The following is a 22186-nucleotide window of genomic DNA, read 5'->3' as shown; positions in this document are numbered from 1 at the left end:
CACTGGGTAGCTCAATGGTAAAGACGCTGACTATCACACCTGGAGTCGCGAGTTTGAATCCAGAGCGTGCTGAGTGACTCTAGTCAGGTCTCCTTAGCAACCAAATTGGCCCGGTTGCTAGGGAGGGTAGAGTCACATGGGGTAACCTCCTCGTGGTCGCTATAATGTGGTTCTCGCTCTCGGTGGGGCGTGTGGTGAGTGACTCCAGTCAGGTCTCCTTAGCAACCAAATTGGCCCGGTTGCTAGGGAGGGTAGAGTCACATGGGGTAACCTCCTCGTGGTCGCTTAAATGTGGTTCTCGCTCTCGGTGGGCGCGTGGCGAGTTGTGCGTAGACTGCCGCAGAAAATAGCCGTGGTAACGCGCTCAACAAGTCACGTGATAAGATGCACAGATTGACGGTCTCAGACGCGGAGGCAACTGAGATTCGTGTTCCGCCACCCGGATTGAGGCGAGTCACTACACCACCACAAGGACTTGGACCATTCTGCCCAAAAAACACACACAGCAAATAATAAAAAAAAATCTAGATATTTCACAGACAAAAATGCCATTATCATTAATGCACCAACATGTTTTGTATTCAGAAACAAGAGCTACATGTTTAGGAAGGAGAAAACAATCTCTCGGCTGGGACACACTGGGAAGGAACAGTGTCAGACACTCATTCGTGCACCATTGGAGAGGGTCCCGTTCGGGGTCCATGCAGGGATCTTTGTCATATAGCTCCAGCTCTGTAGGTCGGCTAAGCCAAGCGGGTTTGAGTAGCATTCCTTCACTGTATGTAGATTTTACCCCCGACTCGGAGCGCACATCCTCGACATTCTGAGCATTATTGACATTATTGTGATTGTACGTCATCAGTTCTCACTTTTGAGAAACTTGTCCATGCAGAGCTTGTTTTACACAGTTTAGCTGTTTTTTTTTAGCTGTTTACAAAATTAAAAACTCTTGCACATCCCTAGTCCACGCACTTCATTTCAAAGCATTTCAAATGGGCTGAATGGTCACATAATATTCCAGCTATACAGTTCATTCATTCGCATTGATATCATGCATTGTGTAATTAAGCCCGGATCAGAACGTCAACGTCACAGACATCAGAAACGCTAAAGTGACTTTGAAGACAGAATCCTCTTACCTGCTGATAAAGATGAGGGCAAATAAAGCGTTTAAGCGAGTCATGGTGAGAGGGTGAGCGCTGCAGTCCACTGAAGTCTATCTGAAAAGAGAAAAATGGCATTAAAATGCTCGCCTCACTTACACTCATTCTACACAGGGTAGAGACACTCAGTTCTGGACTGGTAATCTGGCATACCGGGCATTGTCCGGTGGGCCGACGCACTGTAGGGAGAACCGAGGTGTCTGGTGAGTCTGGTGAGTTGTTCGCAAAATGGGCCGAATGAGCAGCCACATTAATGTGTAAAGAATTTTGTTTTTCCATTACCATTTTCCACCCTCTCTCTGACCCTTAGGAATAAACAGTCAATTTGTTTTAGCTGCTGGGCATTAAAAATGGCATATTGCTGCACCACCCACACGCCAGCTGTGGGTTTGCAATGGTTTTGCATATACTTTTTATCTGCCCTGGCCTTCAACAACAACCAAAATGGTCAAATCCCTTACGAATCTGATCCCTACATATAATGGAATTATTTATGCATTTAGCCTAGCATCACTGAACAGTTGGCAGACATCACATCGTCAATAACTGCTCGAGTTTAGACGCACGATTGCACTGCATTACGCTACATGGCTTGTTTTCTGCATTTTGAACAACTGACGAAAATCACTGCAAAAAGATGAAACTTCTCATGTGCATTTTCCAAACGTCCTCTCCCCTTCAGTATCATAGATCTGGATCTGCGCCCCATATTCTTCAGACCGATACCCTCCATTAGAGGTACCTACTTGCTCTTCAGAGCTAGCTTTGTTTTTACTCTTTTGGCCCGTTTATGCAGTTCAAATCAGTTCTCATAATGCACTGCAGAGCACAGCACCCCTCCTAAACACAAGACTAACAATCCCGCTGCTATTATGACCGGAAGGTATTTTCCCACCCCAGTAGAACTCATTTCCAGAAATACAGCTCCCCCACTAATCTTCAGATTAAAGTAAAGGTAATAAAAGAACTCATATTTCCTGCTTTGCTCAACTGTCGTCTCACATTGGAGTTTTTTTCTCATTTCACATCCCTCAACTAGGAGGATGAACGCAATCGGAGCATCTTTAGAAATATCACACTTCCAGAAGGGTCTGACGCCGTTAGTACACACGCATGATGCATGCTTAAAACACACAGAGTGCACAATCAAAACGTGCAAAACAAGACTTGTGATATGATCATTGATTTAGAGGACACAATGTAGCTGGTTGACATTTTTGGAATTGTTCATTGGGATTTATAACAATGCACAAGGAATATCGGACGTAAGACCATTGTTATATTTATTGTGCTGTTGTGGTCAATAAATACAAAATGGATCATAACCCATAAATACAAAGGGTTTTAATCAAGACCAACAAACATACAAAATCTCACATAATGTATAGAATCAAGAATCCACCATCACTCCAGCTTGACCTTCATTTTTAAGCCCATTTCCTCCAGTAGACCTTATTCATGCTAGCGCCATCTTGGGTTTTGAATGTTAATGACAATGAGGCTGTGAGGGATTGAATTAGCATCTCTTCAATGGCATGAACGGTATAAAGCTCCTACATCACATCTGATTTTCCACAACTCATGATGTCTGGAGTAGAGGTCTCCAAAGGTCCACCCGAACCAGAGGACCCGGGACCCGACCCCCGTACAGATTCGGGTCAATATTTTAAATGGTCAGCCGGGTCCCATTCTTGTACTTCAGGACCCGGGTCTGTTTAACACCCGCAGTGATGATGACTTTACCAACTGACAATTGACTCTTTTATTTAGAAGGCGGGACTTATTCCGCCATATCAGCGTTTGACAGATGACGTAAACTGAAGTGCATTATTGGCGTTGGCGCGATTTTTGAGATATAATGGTTGGAGTTCATTCACTTTGTATATCTAAAATATATGATCAGACACGTAAATGGAAAATGTTCTGCACTTATATAGCGCCCTTTTAACCTTAACGGTATTCAAAGTGCTTTACACACACACACACACACACACACACACACACACACACACATTCATACAACAATGGCAGTAGAGCTGCATGTAAGGTGCTAGCCTGCCACTGAGAGCAACTTGGGGTTCAGTGTCTTGCCCAAGGACACTTCGGCATGTGGAGTCATGTGGGCCGGTACTCGAACCACCAACCCTGTGATTAGTGGCCAACCCGCTCTACCACCTGAGCCACAGCCGCCAGTCTCAGAGAGCACAGATGACGGCAAATTAGGGATGCTAACGTCAGCGGCCGTGGCACTGAATGAGCAATCGTTGTTCTAGTAAGTTCAAAAGGGCAAACAATGGAAGTTATCGTATTATGCGAGATACAAACTGCAAAGCTGCAAAGTCACTTTGTCATCCACCACCGTGACGGCAACTGGACTTTTGAAGCTAAAATAAGGAGCGGATTATACATGCTCTTTCATCAGCAGGAGAGGAACAGCATGGATGTTATTATGCCATCTTTCTTGGTAAGAGAGGATGGATTGTATGGATTGTCGCATCAAGGTCCATTACAGGAGAGAAGGCTACTAACGTTACATTAGGTAAGACACAAAGGCTTATTTTCACAACTTGTAAATTAACTTGTTAATAGCAATTAGCTGTGGGATCGGGTTCAATCGGGTCCGTGTGTCCTGGCCGGGCCCGGGTCCAAACTTTCAAATAATAGACGGGCCTGGGTCGGTTCCGGATAGCACATTTTCAGGTCACACATTTTTGGACCCGTGAAGACCACTAGTCTGGAGTTCTGTGTGTGCTGAATGTTCTCGGGCAGATGTTTAATCAATGCTTTGTCCGCGGAGTGACCCCAAAACACTTTAAACTGCAGGACAGCCCATTGAAGAGACTGTACATCCCTCACAGACTCATCATTCCCATTAAATATCAAAGATGGCGCTGAAGATTAGGGAATTTAGGGGGCCTGGGTATCTCAGCGAACATTGACGCTATCACCGCTGGAGTCGTGAGTTTGAATCCAGGGCGTGCTGAGTGACTCCAGTCAGGTCTCCTTAGCAACCAAATTGGCCCGGTTGCTAAGGAGGGTAGAGTCACATGGGGTAACCTCCTCGTGGTCACTATAATGTGGTTCTCGCTCTCGGTGGGGCGTGTGATGAGTTGTGCGTGCATGCCGCGGAGAATAGTGTGAAGCCTCCACACGCGCTATGTCTCCGCGGTAACGTGCTCAACAAGTCACGTGATGAGATGCGCAGATTGACGGTCTCAGACGCGGAGGCAGCTGAGATTCGTCCTCCGCCACCCGGATTGAGGAGAGTCACTACACCACCACGAGGATTTAGAGTGCATTGGGAATCGGGCATTCCAAATTGGGGAGGAAATAAAACCAATTTAAAAAAATGGGGAATTTATAGACTTCAGTGATTTATTCCATGTCTTCTGAAGTGATACGATCACTTCTGTTTTAAATGGGAAAAACAGACCAAAATATCAGCTCTTTTTTACAATACATCTCGAGATCTGCAATCTCCTTGGCGCAATCCAGATTTAAAGATCGATTACACTTCCTAGCGCTTGATGCGTGTGCAGAGCGCTGTAGACACTTCGGAAGGCATGGATTAAACCACTTACGGATTACATTTAGGCTGCCTTTATATCCTTTTTGGAGCTTGGAAGCTTTGGACACATTGACTTGCATTGTATGAATATAAACACATTACACATCTGTGAAAATGAGTGTTCTGCAAAAGAACGAAAATCACATTTCTGACTAAGTGGGAGTAAACTATGATAGAATTACTTCTTTAAGAAATTATAGAAAGTCTTTCTTTAAGTACCCCCAGGATGGCCGTAGGGAATCATTGCATTTTATTGGAACACTATATCACACTGGCAGAGGACATCGGTGATCATCTAGTCAAAATCTCAAAGATGGCACAGGAAATCTTGCCACGTCAGCATCCTTGGTCTCAATCCCACTGCCGTGAGGTGACACCGTAATCATATCTGGGCTAATGTGTGGCTTTCCCATGGATTCTCTGTTTGAACAGGAGCTTGCAGCGGATTGTGGCCGCTGCCTTGAGGAAATTGGATTGGTGTGAGCATGACTTCTGAGTTTAAGTCAACATGGCAAGGGCGAAAGTAAGAAAATAAATGTGTGAGAGTCATGTGACAATGCATGATCTAATATCCTGTCTTTTTCTTTACATCACCCTCTTGCTTTTTCTTCTTTTTCTCCCGCTGTCCTGCCTTAACAAGTAACTGTAAAAATGACTCACACCTTTACATGCCTATACCTAAATTAACGAGAACAACACCCTAAAGCAAATCTCCAAGGCCTTTGCCCCCATCTGGATAGCAAACTACTTTTGACATTTCCTGAAGAAAACAGGAGTAGTGTTTGATCACACACATGTTGTCTCTTTGAAGACAGGCTGTTGCTATACAAAGATAAGTAACTGCATAGCAATGTGCATTAAGTTTTCTGAGTGGTTGCTAGGGCATTGCTAGGTGGTTGCTAACTGGCCCAGGTCAAAAGACTCGAACACCAAGTCTCTATCAAATGGTCTGCTCTTATACAGCGCTTTTTTAACCTTAGCGGTATTCAAAGCGCTTTATGCCTTTTGCCAACCTTAAATCTCATGATGCGCCTGTGCCAAGCAGCACATCGGTTTAAATCAGTCACCTGCTGCTCTGTTGCACTGCTCCATTTTTAATGTCTGCCCATCTGTTTGCAGCAGCAGCGATCAGAGACTGCATGATTATAGCTACCTAGACAGGTAATTAGTTGAGCAGACTAACAGAATACAAATCACACTAACTAATAAGGGCGCTGAGTAAAGGACCAAGCAGACAATAAATTACAGAGAAAATGAGACGCCATTTCTACATTAAAGACCATTCCCCTAGGAAAGAAAAATCACAAATCAGATCACTTTAATATCGAAACTTTTTAGACAGTAATGAGATTAAATGGAGATCAATCCCATACTTATCCGAGTTAATCTCCCCCAGTAATTTACGCCTCCTCTAGAGTTTCGGAGATCAACGATGTCTCACGTTGCGCTCAGATTTGCCAAAATCAAAGTCTGCTGTAAAAAGTCAGATCTCAATAGGGCTGGTCTGGGAAGAGAAATCGTCCAGGGATATTACATAGCAACTGGCCCAAAAGTTGTTGAGCGGGGGGCCAATCCTCCCCTGATTGGCGCCAAAGGGAAAATGCTGGGTATGCCAGATTACCAGTCCAGCCCTGGGCGTTATGATGAGATATATCATGCCGACGATATAAAGTGTCAACGTTGGACATTTTGCTATATCGCGTACATCGCGATATGTAAATATTCATGTGTGCAGTGCGTGTGTATCTATCAGTGGTCATGCGTCACGTGAAACTGAATCCAGGCTTGAGAGGGGAATGAGTAGTGGCCGAAATTTGAGCGTGCAGGTTTAGTGCCAGGAATTATGCAGATCAGGCAATGTATTTTCTGCAAGAGGTGTTATTTTCATTGTGCATTCTTTACTAAAACAATGACATATTTTCATTGTTTCTGTGATTTGAGTTTCTTGAGAAAAGATTATAATAATATTAGCCAACACATTTATTTCACGGACTGAATTTTTTTTAATGGCCGATGCCGATATCCAGACAGCAGGGTGGCCGATAGGCAGATACAATGCCGATATAATCACACAATTTAATATAGGAAATGACATAAATATAAAATTGCTCAAAATAAATGAATAAACTCTTGGTGACAGGGCGGAGGGCGGGTCGTGATTATACACACCCGGTCCCTTATCAGGCTAATTAAGCCTCCGAGAGGGATATAGGCTGATTGCGGACGGTGGTGCGATGAGAGCGAGATTGTTTACGGACATGTCCGTCATGTGTGTTTGTCTTTTGTTTAAGTTAATCATCAAATATAGTTTATATCGCCAGGCCGGTTCTCGCCGCCTCCTTTCCATTGAACTGCTTTACACTGGTGCCGAAATCCGGGAAGGAGGAGGGATACGCCGTAGTAGAGTTCTCGTCACTACCGTCCACCCCAACGGAGCAGCCGCGGCCATCTGCAGGGGGACAGAGGAGCCCGGCCGCCTGGAAGCGGAGGAATAGCCGCCGACCACAAGGGGAGAAGGGGCTCCTAACCGACTGCCTGGAGCCAGGGGCAGAGTCGTCCCCTACCGGCCGCTGAAACGTGGCAGGGTCTGAGACCGCCGACCGCAAGTGGGGAGGGGCACGCTGCCGACCGCCTGGAGCGGGAGAACCGCTGCCAGGGGAGACCCCTTCTGTTCCCCGAGAACGTGGCGGGGCGTTCCGTCTGCCAGGGGCTGGAGGACTGCCTCCGATCTGCCCGCAGAGGCGCGGCTGTCGTCCGTTACAGGGTGGAGGAGCGGCCGAGGAACAAGCTATGGCGTATCGGAGAACTGGCTAGTAAGTGTTTTTTTTTCCATCTCTCTCTCTCTCTCTCTCTCTCTCTCTCTATGGCAGACGGTGGTGCGACAAGAGCGAGATTGTTTACGGACGTGTGTGTGTGTGTTTGTCTTTTGTTTAGGTTTATCATTAAAATATTGTTTATATCGCCGAGGCGGTTCTCCCCTCCTCCTTTCCACTGAACTAGAAATTGTTCAGGACACTTTACAAATTATTTTAAAGATACTTTTGTAAAAATCCAAATAACTTTACAGATCTTTATTGTAAAGGGTTTAAACAAAGTTTTCCGTGCTTGAACAATGAACCATAAACAATGAATGATCATGCACCTGTGGAACGGAACAGCTTACAGGCGACAATTAAGGTCACAGATATAAAAATGTAGGACACCAAAGAGACCTTTCTACTGATTCAAAACCCCAAAAGAAAGACGCCCAGGGTCCTGCTCACCTGTGTGACCTTAAGATGTTAATTCATCAGCGATTGATAAGTTGAATCAAACTAATAATTAATTGATTTTCAATTAATCATCAACATTGATGCCCTCTTAAGACTTCAACCATGTTAAAAATATGATCTTGCTTAGCATTAAAATAAACCCATCAATCAGAGAGAGGTAACAGCCACTTGGACCCTCTCTTGGATACATTTACAGCCCAAGACCAAGAGTTTATCCACAACTATCTTAATTTAGGGCAGGGCTTGTTTCCAGGCCAGGACGTACAGTAGGAGAAGCAATTATGGATGAGCTGGCACATACCCTTCTCAGGTCATAATTGAGGAGACGTGTCAGGGTCACATGATCATAATGTCCCTCAAGCTTGTAAAAGGTCAAGAAAACATTAAGAGACAAGTGCCAAACAACGGCTGAAAAGGTTGAATTATCCAGGTAACGTCATCCCCTACAAGGTGAGCTATGGAGAAACAATCACATAGCACAACATGACAACCGTCCCACTGCGCCATCCAGGGATAATTTGATTGATAGTCAATCAAGTCTGTGGACTGGTTGGGTTACTGCTTTAGAAAGGCCATCATTGATGGCTTCTGGCACCAATGCAATCTTGTTTTTGACCTTCAGTAGGACAGAATAATGCTTTCAATCATTGTAAAAGCAGAATGAGGCCCAACCTCTAAACCAGGGCTGGACTGGTAGTCTGGCATACTGGGCATTTTCACGGTGGGCCGACGCACTTTAGGGCCGATCAGGGGCGGACTGGCCATCTGGAGAACCGAGCAAAAATGAGCCGAAGCGTTATGCAGAAAAGGACAGCGAACACCCCCCCACTAAACAGTTGGGCCAGTTGGCATGTAAAATCCCGGGACGATTTCTCTTCCCGGTCCTGCTCTAAACCCATTGAACCCATTGGGACTGAATTTATCGCCTAAATAGATTGTTGCAACTCATTCCTCACTGGTCTGCCCTGCAAGCACTTCTAAAATGATGGACCCAGACTTTGTTGGTGGTGTTTGGCAAGTATCACTCCTAGAATTGCTCAGGGTTGGCAACTTGAACAAACCCTTCAAGCCCTGCGCTGCTTATGAATCTCCAGTGCCACTGCAAAAGAACGATATCCAAGTTGAGAGCTTGCAGTCGTGTCAATGCTCGCTACACAAATTTAATTTCGTGCTTATAGAACCAGATGTTCTGCGTTCGGTTTGTAACGTGTGCCGAGCATGCTGTTTACAATGCACCAAAGTCGGAACTCGGCCCAGGATTTTACCTAGAATCTGGCCCAAAAGTTGTTGTAGTTGGTGGGTACGTGACCCGTTCCGCATAGCGCGGCGGCTCATTTCAGCTTATCGTGGCCCATTCGGCCCGTTTCATGGCCAGCCCGGTTCTCCAGATGGCCAGTCCGCCCCGGATCAGCCCCAAAAGTGCGTCGGCCCACCGGCAAAATGCCCAGTATGCCAGATTACCAGTCCAGCCCTGGACACCAGGTTCTTGTGGACAGAAGCGGAGATGATAGCATTACACGATGTTTGGAATAAGGCGCTCAAAGGCGGTTGCTTTGTAAAAGACTACTGCTCTTGTATTTCGGTGAAATCTCCCAAAAAAGCAAGCATACAGCCCTGTATTATCTTCCTGAAGATTTCTGCCCAAATCTAAAGATTTTAGAGACCCACCAGAAATGCTGCTGATAATCAAAATATGAATGAAACATATCTATTCCCATAAAATATAATGAAATGTAATGGGTCATGCAGGGAATTGTGGGAACGCCAGATTACTGTTTTTTACTGTAATTTTAACAATAATTTACTGTACATGTAATTTAAAACAATAAAAGTACATGTACTCTCTTTTTCATTTCACCATTAATTATACAGGATCTTACTTGGAAAATCCTTTTACATTTAAATAATTAAATTTTTACATCATTTTATTGTAAAAACTACTGTATTGTCTTTAAAAATATATTAAAACATTTTACAGTTAATGTTTGTTAATCAATTAACATTTTATTTCTGTAGAATTTATTTTTACAGTATTTTACTGTTAAAATTACTGACATTTTTTTACAGTGTACCTTTATTTTTGTAGCAATGTGTTACATGTTAACCAAAAATTTACATTTGAATGTCCATTTTTACACATTTCTTACATGTAAAGCCTAATATATATATATATATACATACATACACATACATACATACATACACACACACACACACACACACACACACACAGAACATAAAATAGCCACAAAATGACATCCATGCAACAACAACAAAACAAAAAAGTCAGTTTTTGTTCTGCAAGCCATTTAGTTATTGTGCACATTGTAGACAATTATACTTACTCTTTTGCACACATGTGCCAAATCACGTGCAATTTGCTTTAATGAATAAGAAATGCAAATCTGGTGTGAACAACAAACAAACTAATCAGAGATCTGAACTTACTGTTTTGAGAAAAATACAAAATAATTCTCATTCCAGAATTGAGCAAAGACGTTTGAGAAAAACTGTAATACTTGATATTTTGGCACATGGCATGTTTCTTAACATGCAATAATATAAAGCACGATTCTGTTTATAATTGCACACTGTGGTGTCCAAATACTGTTTCAAATGCACCATAAGCTCCACAGAAAGGGTAAATATATACTGCTAGAATGGCAAATAACTCTGGGCATAAATGGCAGTCAGTTATCCTACTGAAATTAAATATTCAAATGCATAATGTGCTAATAAAATGGATTTGCCCTCGAATGGGATAATTCACGATTTGCATTCAGTTATTTTTCTCCATATTTTAAGTCACATCATTCTCAAACACGAGACATGCGTGCTTGGTATATTTATTATTATATAAAAAAAATCTGCTTTAAGTGCTTTACTCTCTGTAAACCACACTGGCTCAATCTCAGAGGAATTTGAATATAAATTAGGCTTTTTATTGGTAGATCTATGTAAACTATTTTCACCTTTCAAATGTGTATTAATCACAATAACTGCTTCCAGTCAGATAAATCTCTTACCTGTGGCGTTGTGCGTATAAGTGCATTTCTCAGAAATATCAGGATTTACAAATAAGCCGTGTCCAGAGAGACATTGAGCTTCCTTAACATCCAAATAAAAGTAGTTTTAACCCGCACTTACTCCGAATTACAGACGCTCGTGACTGCGCGTCTGAGCAGCTGAGGGAGATTATATTGCGCAGTCGCGCGCCTCCCCTTTTAGTCTCTAGTCTTCAATCCTTTCAGCGACACTGTCATATTTTCAATTAGGGTTGACTCTCTGATTGTCCTGCGTATTCTACAGCAGATAGGAGTGCATCATGAGCAAACTGAATGGCAATCCCCATCCAAATGGCGAGGTGCGTATCTGTAACTGGAAACCAAAAGCGCGCTTTCGCCCATCTGCCAAATGCATCCGAAAAATATATAAATATAAATCTATCTTAATATTAAAATATATTAATGCAATGATGTGTTATTTTTGTTCCTCGTGTTTCATTTAGGGTACGTTTACACGACAGATATGTACTAAAAACGAAAAAGTTTTCCTTTGCGTTTTTGAAAAGTTTTCAAAACGCCGCGAAAACGACTAAAAACGCTGTATTATGCATGCTAGGCCAGTACTTGGCGATGCCACTTTGTAAAGAAACACAACGCGCCTGCGCACTTAAGCATTCCTCCACAGAGCGGTGAATACAAACAATGAAGATGGCGAAAGCATCGAGTAATTTTGTCTGGACGGACGATGAAGTTGCTTTATTACAACAAGTACTTTGCTGGAGAAGCGTTAATAAACTCAAAATCTTGAGCAGCACAAATATAGTTTTGTAGTCCGCCATTTTAGTTTTGAATGACCCGCGCCATGCCTATAGACTGAACACGTAATACGCGTGCGCGTGACGTCATCGTTTTCACAAATTCGCGTTTTTGTACGTTTTCACGGAGACGATAATGGCATCGTTTTCAGAACTTACACTTATGAAACCCGTTTTCAAAAGTTTGCATTTTTAGGCCCCAAAACGCATAAAACGTTTTCAGTTTTTATTTGCAAATGTTGTTGTGTAAACGGCCCTTTAGACTCTTAAGCTCTGATGTTAGGAAAATAAAAAACATCCCCTTAAATTGGTTTGTGCCCAACAACTGCTTTTCATTTCATGTAGCCTATTAATCAAAGCCAATATATAGCAACTTTTTTAACCTTAGTGGTTACCAAAGCATGTCCCCACAATGTGTCCCATTAACACACACACTCACACTCATACACCAATGGCGGCAGAGCTGCCATACAAGGCACTAGCCTGCCAGTGTCTTGCCCAAGGATTCTTGGGCATGTGGAGTCATGTGGTCCGGGAATTGAACCGCCAACACTGCGATTAGCGGCCAACCTGCTGAGCCAACTGAGCCACTGCTGCCCATGTTGCATGTGATGAGTGTGTCTATTTTGGAACCTGCCTTTTAATTTTTTTGAAAGTGGGGCAAAAGGCCTAGAACTCAATAGAACCCACCCCCATGTCTACATGATGTCCAAGTGCAGATATATGAGTTTTGCTATGCAGTTGCTAGGGTGCTTTGGATGGTTGCTAGGCATCTTCCAGGATGATCCCTACAGTCTGTTTGTTAGCCCAGGTCAACAGAATTCCAGGTCACGCCTATGTCTCTGCAATGTTCTAGTGCAGTGATATGGGTTTTGTTATATGTTTGCTATCTTTCTTTCTTTAATCCTTAGCTGGCGATTGGGGAGCAGGTCATCTTCTCAATCAATATGTTGCTGTAGGTGCTGCTGGATTCCCTGTGTCATTCATGATACGCATTCTCTCTTGGTGATTGGTGGCGATATATCTATCCTCATTGATGGTCATTCGCTGGTTCCGTAGGTCTTCCTCAATGTGTTTGTGCCACGTTGTCTTCGGTGCTGCTCGTTGAACCCTCCAGTGGACAGGTCACTCTCGCCAGAGAAGCTTGTGTGCTAGCCGACTGGTGTTCATTCTGCAGACGTGGCCAAACCATCGCATTTGTTCTTCGACTGAAGGTTGATGGTCGCACCTTGTCCAAATAGTCTCGTTATGGTGGCGATCGCGAAGAGAGACATCCAGGATCTGTCTCGGGCATAGCATTTGAAAGACGTCATGCTTTTTCATGTCTGGTTTAAGCAGAATCCATGTTTCCAAACCGTACAGTAGAATTGGCAGGATCAGTTTTCGGAAGAGGCAAATTTTGGTCTTGATGGAGATATTGGCCTTCTTCCAGAGGCACCATTTGAACGAAGCAAACGCTGCTGTTGCTTGGCCAATCCTGTTGTGGACTTTGATGGTAGATGCCACTTTCTTCCCTTGCACCAGTGATCCCAGGTATTTGAATTAATTGACCTGTTCAATTTGGGCTTCATTGAAGTGAGCGTTGGCCTGTGATCCATCTTGGTCTTGTATGAATTCTTAGACTGTAGGTTTGGGCGATGTGGTAAAGGATGTTGGTAGCCTCTGCATCCGTGTCGGTGAATATGACCCTGTCGTCTGTGAACATCAATTCGGTCACAAAGATGTTTACATCGTACTGCACTCCGCATCCATTCTCGAATACTTTCCTCATAATGGCATCAATCACAATATTGAAAAACAGGGGAGAAACGACATCTCCCTGGCAGACTCCAGTTTGGAAAGGAAATTCCTTGGATAGTTCGTTTCAGATCTGTACGCTGCTGGTTGAGCCTTTATATGATGCTTTGAGAAGTTGGATGATTTTTGGTGGCATGTGCTTGTGCACAGGTTGTGCCAATGAACACAGTTGACTGCAGATTTAAAGTTGATGTAGATGAGAACGGTTCGCTTTCCACACCTAATCCTTTCCTCCGACAGTTGACGAATGACTGATATTTGATCGGTGCAGCCCTGATGCGGCCTGAATCCTGCTTGTACTTCTCGGCTGCTCTGTTCACAATGTTTCTGCAAACACTGATTATATGATCTTCATGAACACCTTGCCAATGATTGAAAGGAGACTAATGCTGTGGTAATTGACGATGGATTTCTTCCATGCTAATGGAACATGTTCAGCAGGACGTCTTCCCCGGCTTTGATAATTTCGGCAGTGACTTGATCCACTCCAGGCGCCTTTCCATTCTTCAACGATCTTATCACACTCTTTACTTCACCGTCATCAAAGAATGGATTCTCAGGCGGGTCGATGGGGGGGCGGCTCTGGCAGTGGTCCCTGGGGCAGATCATGGTTATATAGCTGTTGGGAGAATTATTTCCACCACTGCATGCGTTCTCCAGGGAAGCTCATGAAGGTGCCATCCCCTTTTTTGGTCGACATGGTTTTACCACTCACTGAGGGTCTGATACACAATCCGGTGCTCGTGCCTGGATGCTGCTTCTTCCATGTCTGCTGCTGCACTATTCCAGTAGGCTTCTCGTTCCACCTTCATCTTCTGTCTGACCTCTTTGTTCTGTCACCGGTACTGTTTCTTAAAATTTCCATGCAGTTTCTTCCCTGGTTTCCTGATTCTGGTCACCACGGCAGGGTGACCACCTATGTTTGCTCTATGTTCCATATGGTTGCTAGGGTGTGGCTAGACAGTTGCCAGGACAATTCTTAATGGCAGCCTGATTGCTTGAGTTACACAAGCCAACCACATTGTCTCTATGATATTCTCATCTGAAAATATCCCCCTCAGAAATGTTTAATTAAACTCTATAGGCTTTGGTTGCTATGGTGCTCTATATGGTTGCTAGGGCATAGCTATGCAGTTTCCAAAGTGATACGTAAAGAGTGCATGGTTGCTCAATTCAAAATGGAGACTGGATGATCTGGAAATATGATCCCTCAGATTTCCTGTCAATGTGAAGTCTATGGGAGTTTTTCGCCGGCTACGACACACAACACTTTCCTAAACGCCTTTTTGTCAAAATGCACTGCAACATTTTCCAGAGGCATGATGCCAACGCCTGCAATGACAAGAAGTTGATTTTGAGGTCATTTTATCTAACATTTAATAACTTTTAAAATGCTGCAAATGAATGTAGCTAATGTGAATGCCTAAAATTATCACATTTATTTTGAGACATTTTTAGATTTTTATAGGTGATTAATCAAAAGTTTTTTCAGTAACTGTCCATTAATCAAAAGGACTGTATTTTGGGGAAAGCCCTCGTGTTGCAGGGGCTAAAGGCCTCCATAAAGCACGTTATTTATTATGATTCGTTATTAAGATTGTTCAAAGAGGGCCCACATTGACTGATCCAAACACAACCGAGATCATTTGTTTATAGAATACTTGAGATGTTATAAAATCCCAAATTTGAATGAAATGAACAGGAAATGATGCACCTTTTTCTGAAGGTGTTACTTTGAACAAGCATTATATTTTTACTCAAAAAAGCATCTTGCTGTCTCAAAAGTAGTTGCAAAAGTTGACCGATTTTGCCCCATAAATGTAACTATTGCCCCTATACAGTATATATATGATGTCAATATAACCCAAGTGTGGGATAAAAGGCCCCATGCCACTTTTAAAAAAAAATTATAATAATAATGTTATTAAAGAAATCTTTTGTTATTATTTTGTTTCACACAAATTATTTTACACTATCAATCTTTAATAAATAATGTATTCTTTCACTCTTGATACACTATACAGTATATGACCAGGGGGGAGAAAAGGCTAATTTTGCTCAATGGGTGCCTTTAATTTGTAAGTTGTACCCTATGCACATGTACAAAGGTAAATTCCACATTGATTAATTAACTACTACTAATAGTTACTATGCAGAAATAGTTGCAATGTCAGCACCACAGACAGTGGCACGTCTCTCAGAAAGTCATTCAGGACCATGGAGAGATCTCAATGGGATAAAGTACTAGCCAGTGAAGTATAACTGTGATGAGCAGCTCTCCAAAACAAAAACACAAGTTACAAAATGTAACAACTACTGATAAACAAGTTCTCAAACCCCAATTTCACATTATAAAACAATGAGTTCTTTACCACCTCTCAAATAGAATCTTGCGACTTGTATTTTATCATCCCTCTCGATGTTTGCACTCTTTCTCTTTCTCATAAAGACATATGCTAATCGCTGGCAAGCACATTCAATAATTATGAGCGTCACAGCAAGTCTTTCAATAACATAACATATGGAAAGCCTTATGGGTGAACTCGCTGCATACGAAGCAGTTTCTTGCCTTATCTCTCTCCTGAAGTGTTTAAGAGGAATGTTCTGCTTTAGAGAACACATGACGGCACTAATAATGGATTACTGGTGTGCACAATGCAGATGACTATATATATCATGCACATTATGGGCCGTTTAAACAGAACATGTTCTTAAATTAAAAAAGCACAGTGGAATGAATGGAAGATGGGGCTCTTGAGCATGTTTACATCAGCGATGTAGCGCAGACGGATGCAAGAATGCATTCTGAGACCTAAATAGAATGTACACATTCCAAAATGCTTCAAAGCTCAATTGATGATACATGATGTCATAAATGTTGCACTGATATACGCGCTATAGCGGGCATTGTGTAAACATGTTGTAGTCAGTTTTTTCTAGGTCAACTACTGATGTGTTGGTATGTTTATAGCAGTTACCCGAATGAGAAATTTGATTTAATGGCTCGGACATTTGAAGGAATCTCTGTTGGCCATTTAAAGTCAACACCAAACATGTTTGTGCAATGTTATGCATTTCCTGGTGATAAAAACTAAGCTTGATTTTTTTATTTTTTTTGTTTTGTTTTTTTGGGGCGATTGGAAGGTGAAAAGTGTTTTTTATATAAAAGGTGGTTGAAAAATAAGACAATGTGGTGACATCAGGCGTAAAAAAAATAAAAATATTGCAATTATTTGCCCGTTTATCGGTCCAATGGCGGTCTCCAATAATACGGGTGAAGGTCTCTGTGCGTTACTGTATTTCCTTGTACGCAACACAACAATATTAAATGAAATACATTTTCTCTTATGTATTACCTCGTTATTTCATCTGACTCCATAAATGAAAAGGGTTTTTAATGATATCTGAGCATCATTAAAAGTGAGCGAATGTTTGATTATTCCTTTAACTCCTTTAATTATATTTTACCCGTTTAGATTAAGAAACTGTGTCGCTTTGAGGTCCTCGCGTGTTTTTCTCTACACCGCGGGTCTCACGATCACAAGCGGTCAGTATTGGATCATCAAACAGAGGTAATTGCTATATACCTGAGATCGGTCACGTTCACTTATACACAATCAAAGATACTTCAGTATAGCCCCATGGAATTGCATACACTTGAATGTAACTTAACGTTTTCTTCAGTAGAGGTCACGGCCACTATTACAGATGTAAGTTGACCAACATAACTTCTCTTATAATAGCTTTGGATTGGCCATGCGTGGTTTCCCACATACACTTATCTGGAGAAACATCAAATCAAAACAGAGGTAAGACACCCAAATTTAGATTGGTCAAGCAGCGTTTGCTGTTCTAAACGGAAATTCCCTTTTTGTCTTTGCAAACCAAGTACACTTGAGTCGATGCCAAATATTAGTCGTCACTAATCTGATGCAGACTTGCGGTAACATACGAATCGTTTAATCTGTTTGGGAAACACAATGTCAGAGTCAGTCAGAATAAAATCAAATGTTGACAATTTATTGATCAGGTAACATAATCAATTCATCAATTCCAATTAGACAGTGATAAGTCAAAGTTAGACATTTTATCAAAACATAAGAAATTCGAATTGCAATCACCTGATATAAATTACACACAGTAAACTGTGTCGGATCGTCTGATTACAGAGAACCCTGAGCAATGTGTCACACCTCCTTAAATACCCAAACCATGAACAAAGGGAATTTTGGGAGTGGTTGGGTTTGGTAGTCCTGGGGACATACCTCATTAACATACAGGCAGGGATGGAGACAGACCTCCAGAATAATACAGCATTTGGCAAAGACCTTATAACTTTGTTGTCATGTAAGTTTTACAAACCTGGGAATAAGAGCACTGTACCAGATGCACTGAGACATTTTAAATGGTTCCAAACATGTTACACTAGTTACATTATTTGGATACATCAGATATAGTCTTTTGTTACATACAGATCTTAGGTGATTCTGAGCTGAAGCGGAATGGGTGAGGGGGAGAGAGGAGAGAATGGGACAGATGTGGAAGGGCTTTTGAATGCAAACACATAGGCACCCTGCCTTACAAAAACGTTCATTGATGAATTGGTCATAGAAACACCTGGAAGGTATTGAGAAAGTCAAGAGCAACCAGCTTATGAAATTAAGGCGGGCTCTGGGCAAAAATGCCACCAGAAGTGACAAAAATTCACAGTAACTCCAAGAGTGTGTACTGAGAATGTAAACGGGGATAATGTAATTACTATGTTGATTTTAATATTCTCTAGTCTGCAAATGCGAAAATTGTTTATAACTTAGATTTGATATGATTTTATAAGATTCCTGCCACCTTATATGTAGTTTAGTGCCAGCAGTTTGTCAAGCAGTGTTGAGAGAACCTCAGTTAAACCTAAAGTGAAAGAGACAGCCACACCTCATGAATAATGCAAACACATTTTCCATCAGGACCTCGAGTGTTTGCCAAGTAATTGACTCCCATACAACATCTCTTGTCTGTGCCTTCAATCCTATCTTCTTTCTTTTTTGCTCTGTTTTCATCACCTCCTTTATTAATGATTATTCTTCCATCTATCTACCCTCCCCAGACCCCCAATGCTTTCCAATTCTCATCATCCTCTCCAAATCACCTCTATCTCGGTCATGTTCTTTATCACTCTCCCTCCCGTCCTCATATAAATTCTGCATTGTCTTGCTCGCTCTCTCTCTCTTGCTCTTTCTGCATCCTCTTGTTTGTTTTCATTCCAAATGCTCGCTCTCTGTGACACTGCCTCAGTCTCGGAGTTGAAGAGGTCATGCGCCATCACCCTCTGTCAAAGCATTGGAGCAGCTGATTCATGCCACTATGACTGAGAACCAAGTCAAGTCAAGTCAGTTTTATTTGTATAGCGCCTTTCACAACACACATCGTTTCAAAGCAGCTTTACAGAATATTAGCATTAACAGACGATAAGAACTGTAATGTCTATAAAGTCGATTAATCATCATTGTGTAATTTAGATAAAATACGAATTTTAATAGTGTTTATAAATAATTAAATGATAATTGTATTAATAACCCCAGTGAGCAAGCTGTAGGCGACTGTGGCAAGGAACACAAAACTCCATAAGATGTAGATTAATGGAGAAAAATAACCTTGGGAGAAACCAGACTGACTGTGGGGGCCAGTTCCCCTCTGACTAACCCCACCCTAACCCTAAACCAGACTCACTGTGGGGGCCAGTTCCCCTCTGACCAACCCCACCCTAACCCTAAACCAGACTCACTGTGGGGGCCAGTTCCCCTCTGACCGACCCCACCCTAACCCTAAACCAGACTCACTGTGGGGGCCAGTTCCCTCTGACCTGACCCCACCCTAACCCTAAACCAGACTGACTGTGGGGGCCAGTTCCCTCTGACCGACCCCACCCTAACCCTAAACCAGACTCACTGTGGGGGCCAGTTCCCCTCTGACCAACCCCACCCTAACCCTAAACCAGACTCACTGTGGGGGCCAGTTCCCCTCTGACCGACCCCACCCTAACCCTAAACCAGACTCACTGTGGGGGCCAGTTCCCCTCTGACCGACCCCACCCTAACCCTAAACCAGACTCACTGTGGGGGCCAGTTCCCCTCTGATTATGACCACAGGCTTTGAAGTCCATCTTGATTAATTGCAGAAGTTCACATAGATGCAATTTTCCTTGTTAATTGGCTGATGAAGGCTTTTGTTGGCAATAGTTAGTCTAAGCATTTCATTTCAAGATCGTAGTCCATCTATAGACCGAGGTGATGCAGGTTGGAGTTCGCATCATTTCATCCTCTGAAGTCCGTCATAATAGACTGAAGTGATGTTTGGCACCGGCTGCATTTAGTCATCATCATTCTGCGACATGTAGCAGTGGAGTTCAACACGAAGCAGGAATGGTGCTGGATCCAGCCGGTTCTGGTGACCTCAGGATAGGAGTCCCGAAGTTGAGACAGGGAAACAAATAAAAAGATGTAAGCGTAGATGCCATTGAATTTATTGCTGAGTTAGAGATCATGCTCAATGTTTCTGGTTTCTGGTTCCGGCAGACCCAACTAAAGCAGCCTAATTGTGTGTTGAGGATAAATGAGGTGTATGCCTGGCTAAATATATGAGTCTTTAGTCTAGACTTAAACTGAGAGAGTGTGTCTGCATCTCGAACAGTGTTTGGGAGACTATTCCATAGTTTAGGAGCCAAATATGAAAAGGATCTTCCTCCTTTAGTGGATTTTGATATTCTAGGAACTATTAATAGGCCAGAATTTTGCGATCTTAATGAACGTGTTGGAATATAGTGTGGTAGAAGATCACTTAAGTACTGCGGAGACCATTCAAAGCTTTGTGCGTAGTTACAGAATATTAAAATCAATACGGAATTTAACAGGTAACAATGTAACGAATGTAACGATGATAAAATGGGGCTAATATGATCATATTTCTTGGTTCTCGTCAGCACTCTGTCTGCTGCATTTTGAACCAATTGAAGTTTATTTATTGATCTTGCTGGACATCCTCCCAGTAATGCATTACAATAATCTAGTCTTGAGGTCATGAACGCATAAATTAGTTTTTCGGCATCAGCAACCGAGAGCATGTGCCTTAATTTAGCAATATTTCTTAGGTGGAAGAATGCTGTGCTACAAACATTTGTAATTTGATTTTCAAAGGACAGATTGGTATCAAATATAACACCTGAGTTCTTCACTGTTGAAGATGATGTAACAGTACATCCATCTAGAGTCAAATTATATTTTAGTGGCTTATTTTTAGAGGTTTTTGGTCCAATAATTAGAACCTCTGTTTTGTCAGAATTGAGTAGAAGGAAATTTCTGGCCATCCAAGCTTTTATTTAATTGATACACTCTGCTAATTTTGAGAATTGTGAAATCTCATCAGGTTTTGAAGAAATATAAAGTTGTGTATCGTCAGCATAGCAGTGGAAACTTATTCCACGATTCCTGATTATATCTCCCAGGGGAAGCATATACATGGAGAAAAGCAGAGGCCCTAAAACTGATCCCTGTGGCACTCCATACTTTTGTTTGGTTTGACAATTCCTCATTTAAATAGACAAAGTGGTAGCGGTCTGCTAAATATGACCTAAACCATGCTAATGCCACTCCACAAATTCCAACATAATTCTCCAGCCTATTCAAGAGAATGTCGTGATCTATCGTGTCGAATGCAGCACTAAGATCTAAAAGCACTAGAAGAGAAATGCAGTCGCGATCAGATGATAAGAGTCATGTGTAACTCTGATAAGTGCAGTCTCTGTACTGTGATGAGGCCTAAATCCTGATTGAAATTCTTCATATATACTATTTCTCTGTAGAAATGAACATATTTGGGAGCACACTACCTTTTCTAGTATTTTTGACATAAACGGGAGATTTGAAATCGGTCTATAATTAGCAAGTTCTCCAGGATCAAGTTGTGGCTTCTTAATTAGCGGTTTGATAACTGCCATTTTAAAGTTTCTTGGGACATGTCCTAAGCATAGCGAGGAGTTAATGATATTAAGAAGAGGTTCTGATATTACAGGAGATACCTCTTTTAAGAGCTTAGTTGGTATAGGATCTAACAAACAAGTTGTGGCTTTTGATGTTTCGATAAGTTTTGTTAGCTCTTCATGACCTATGATAGCGAAGGATTGAAGTTGCACATGAGGGAAATTATTCGACACTGTTTTCTGAGGTGCTATGACAGATGATTGCATAATTCCAATTTTATTTCTGATTATTTCAATTTTATCTGTAAAGAAATTCATGAAGTCATTACTCTTGAGCTGTGACGTAATATCTGGTTCTGTTGAGGCTTTATTCCTAACCAATTTAGCCACAGTACTGAATAAACATCTAGGATTGTTGTGGTTATTTTCTATGAGTTTACTAAAATATGCTGACCTGGCAGCTTTGAGTGCGTGTTTGTAGCTACAGACACTATCCTTCCATGCACCCTGAAATACTTCTAATTTTGTATTTTTCCACATGCGCTCCATTTTCCGAGCTGCTCTCTTGAGAGCATGAGTGTGATCATTGTACCATGG

General features: G+C 42.1%; 1 protein-coding gene across 1 annotated transcript in view; it reads right to left on the bottom strand.

Moving 5' to 3' along the window:
- Positions 1 to 11085, bottom strand: part of LOC127617588 (gamma-aminobutyric acid receptor subunit pi-like) — a 64972-nt gene extending 53887 nt beyond the window's left edge. The window contains exons 1-2 of the mRNA XM_052089574.1: positions 11030 to 11085; positions 1140 to 1220 (exon numbers count right to left, since the gene is read on the bottom strand). Coding sequence (XP_051945534.1) covers positions 1140 to 1183 — 44 coding nt within the window. The 5' untranslated portion in view covers positions 1184 to 1220; positions 11030 to 11085. The remainder of the gene's footprint in view (positions 1 to 1139; positions 1221 to 11029) is intronic.
- Between the last annotated feature and the right edge of the window lie 11101 nt (positions 11086 to 22186).

The sequence above is a fragment of the Xyrauchen texanus genome, chromosome 24 (assembly GCF_025860055.1).
Source record: "Xyrauchen texanus isolate HMW12.3.18 chromosome 24, RBS_HiC_50CHRs, whole genome shotgun sequence".
NCBI lineage: Eukaryota > Metazoa > Chordata > Actinopteri > Cypriniformes > Catostomidae > Xyrauchen > Xyrauchen texanus.
The sequence above is the reverse complement of the archived record's forward strand: the minus strand, read 5'-3'. Positions and strand labels throughout refer to the sequence as shown.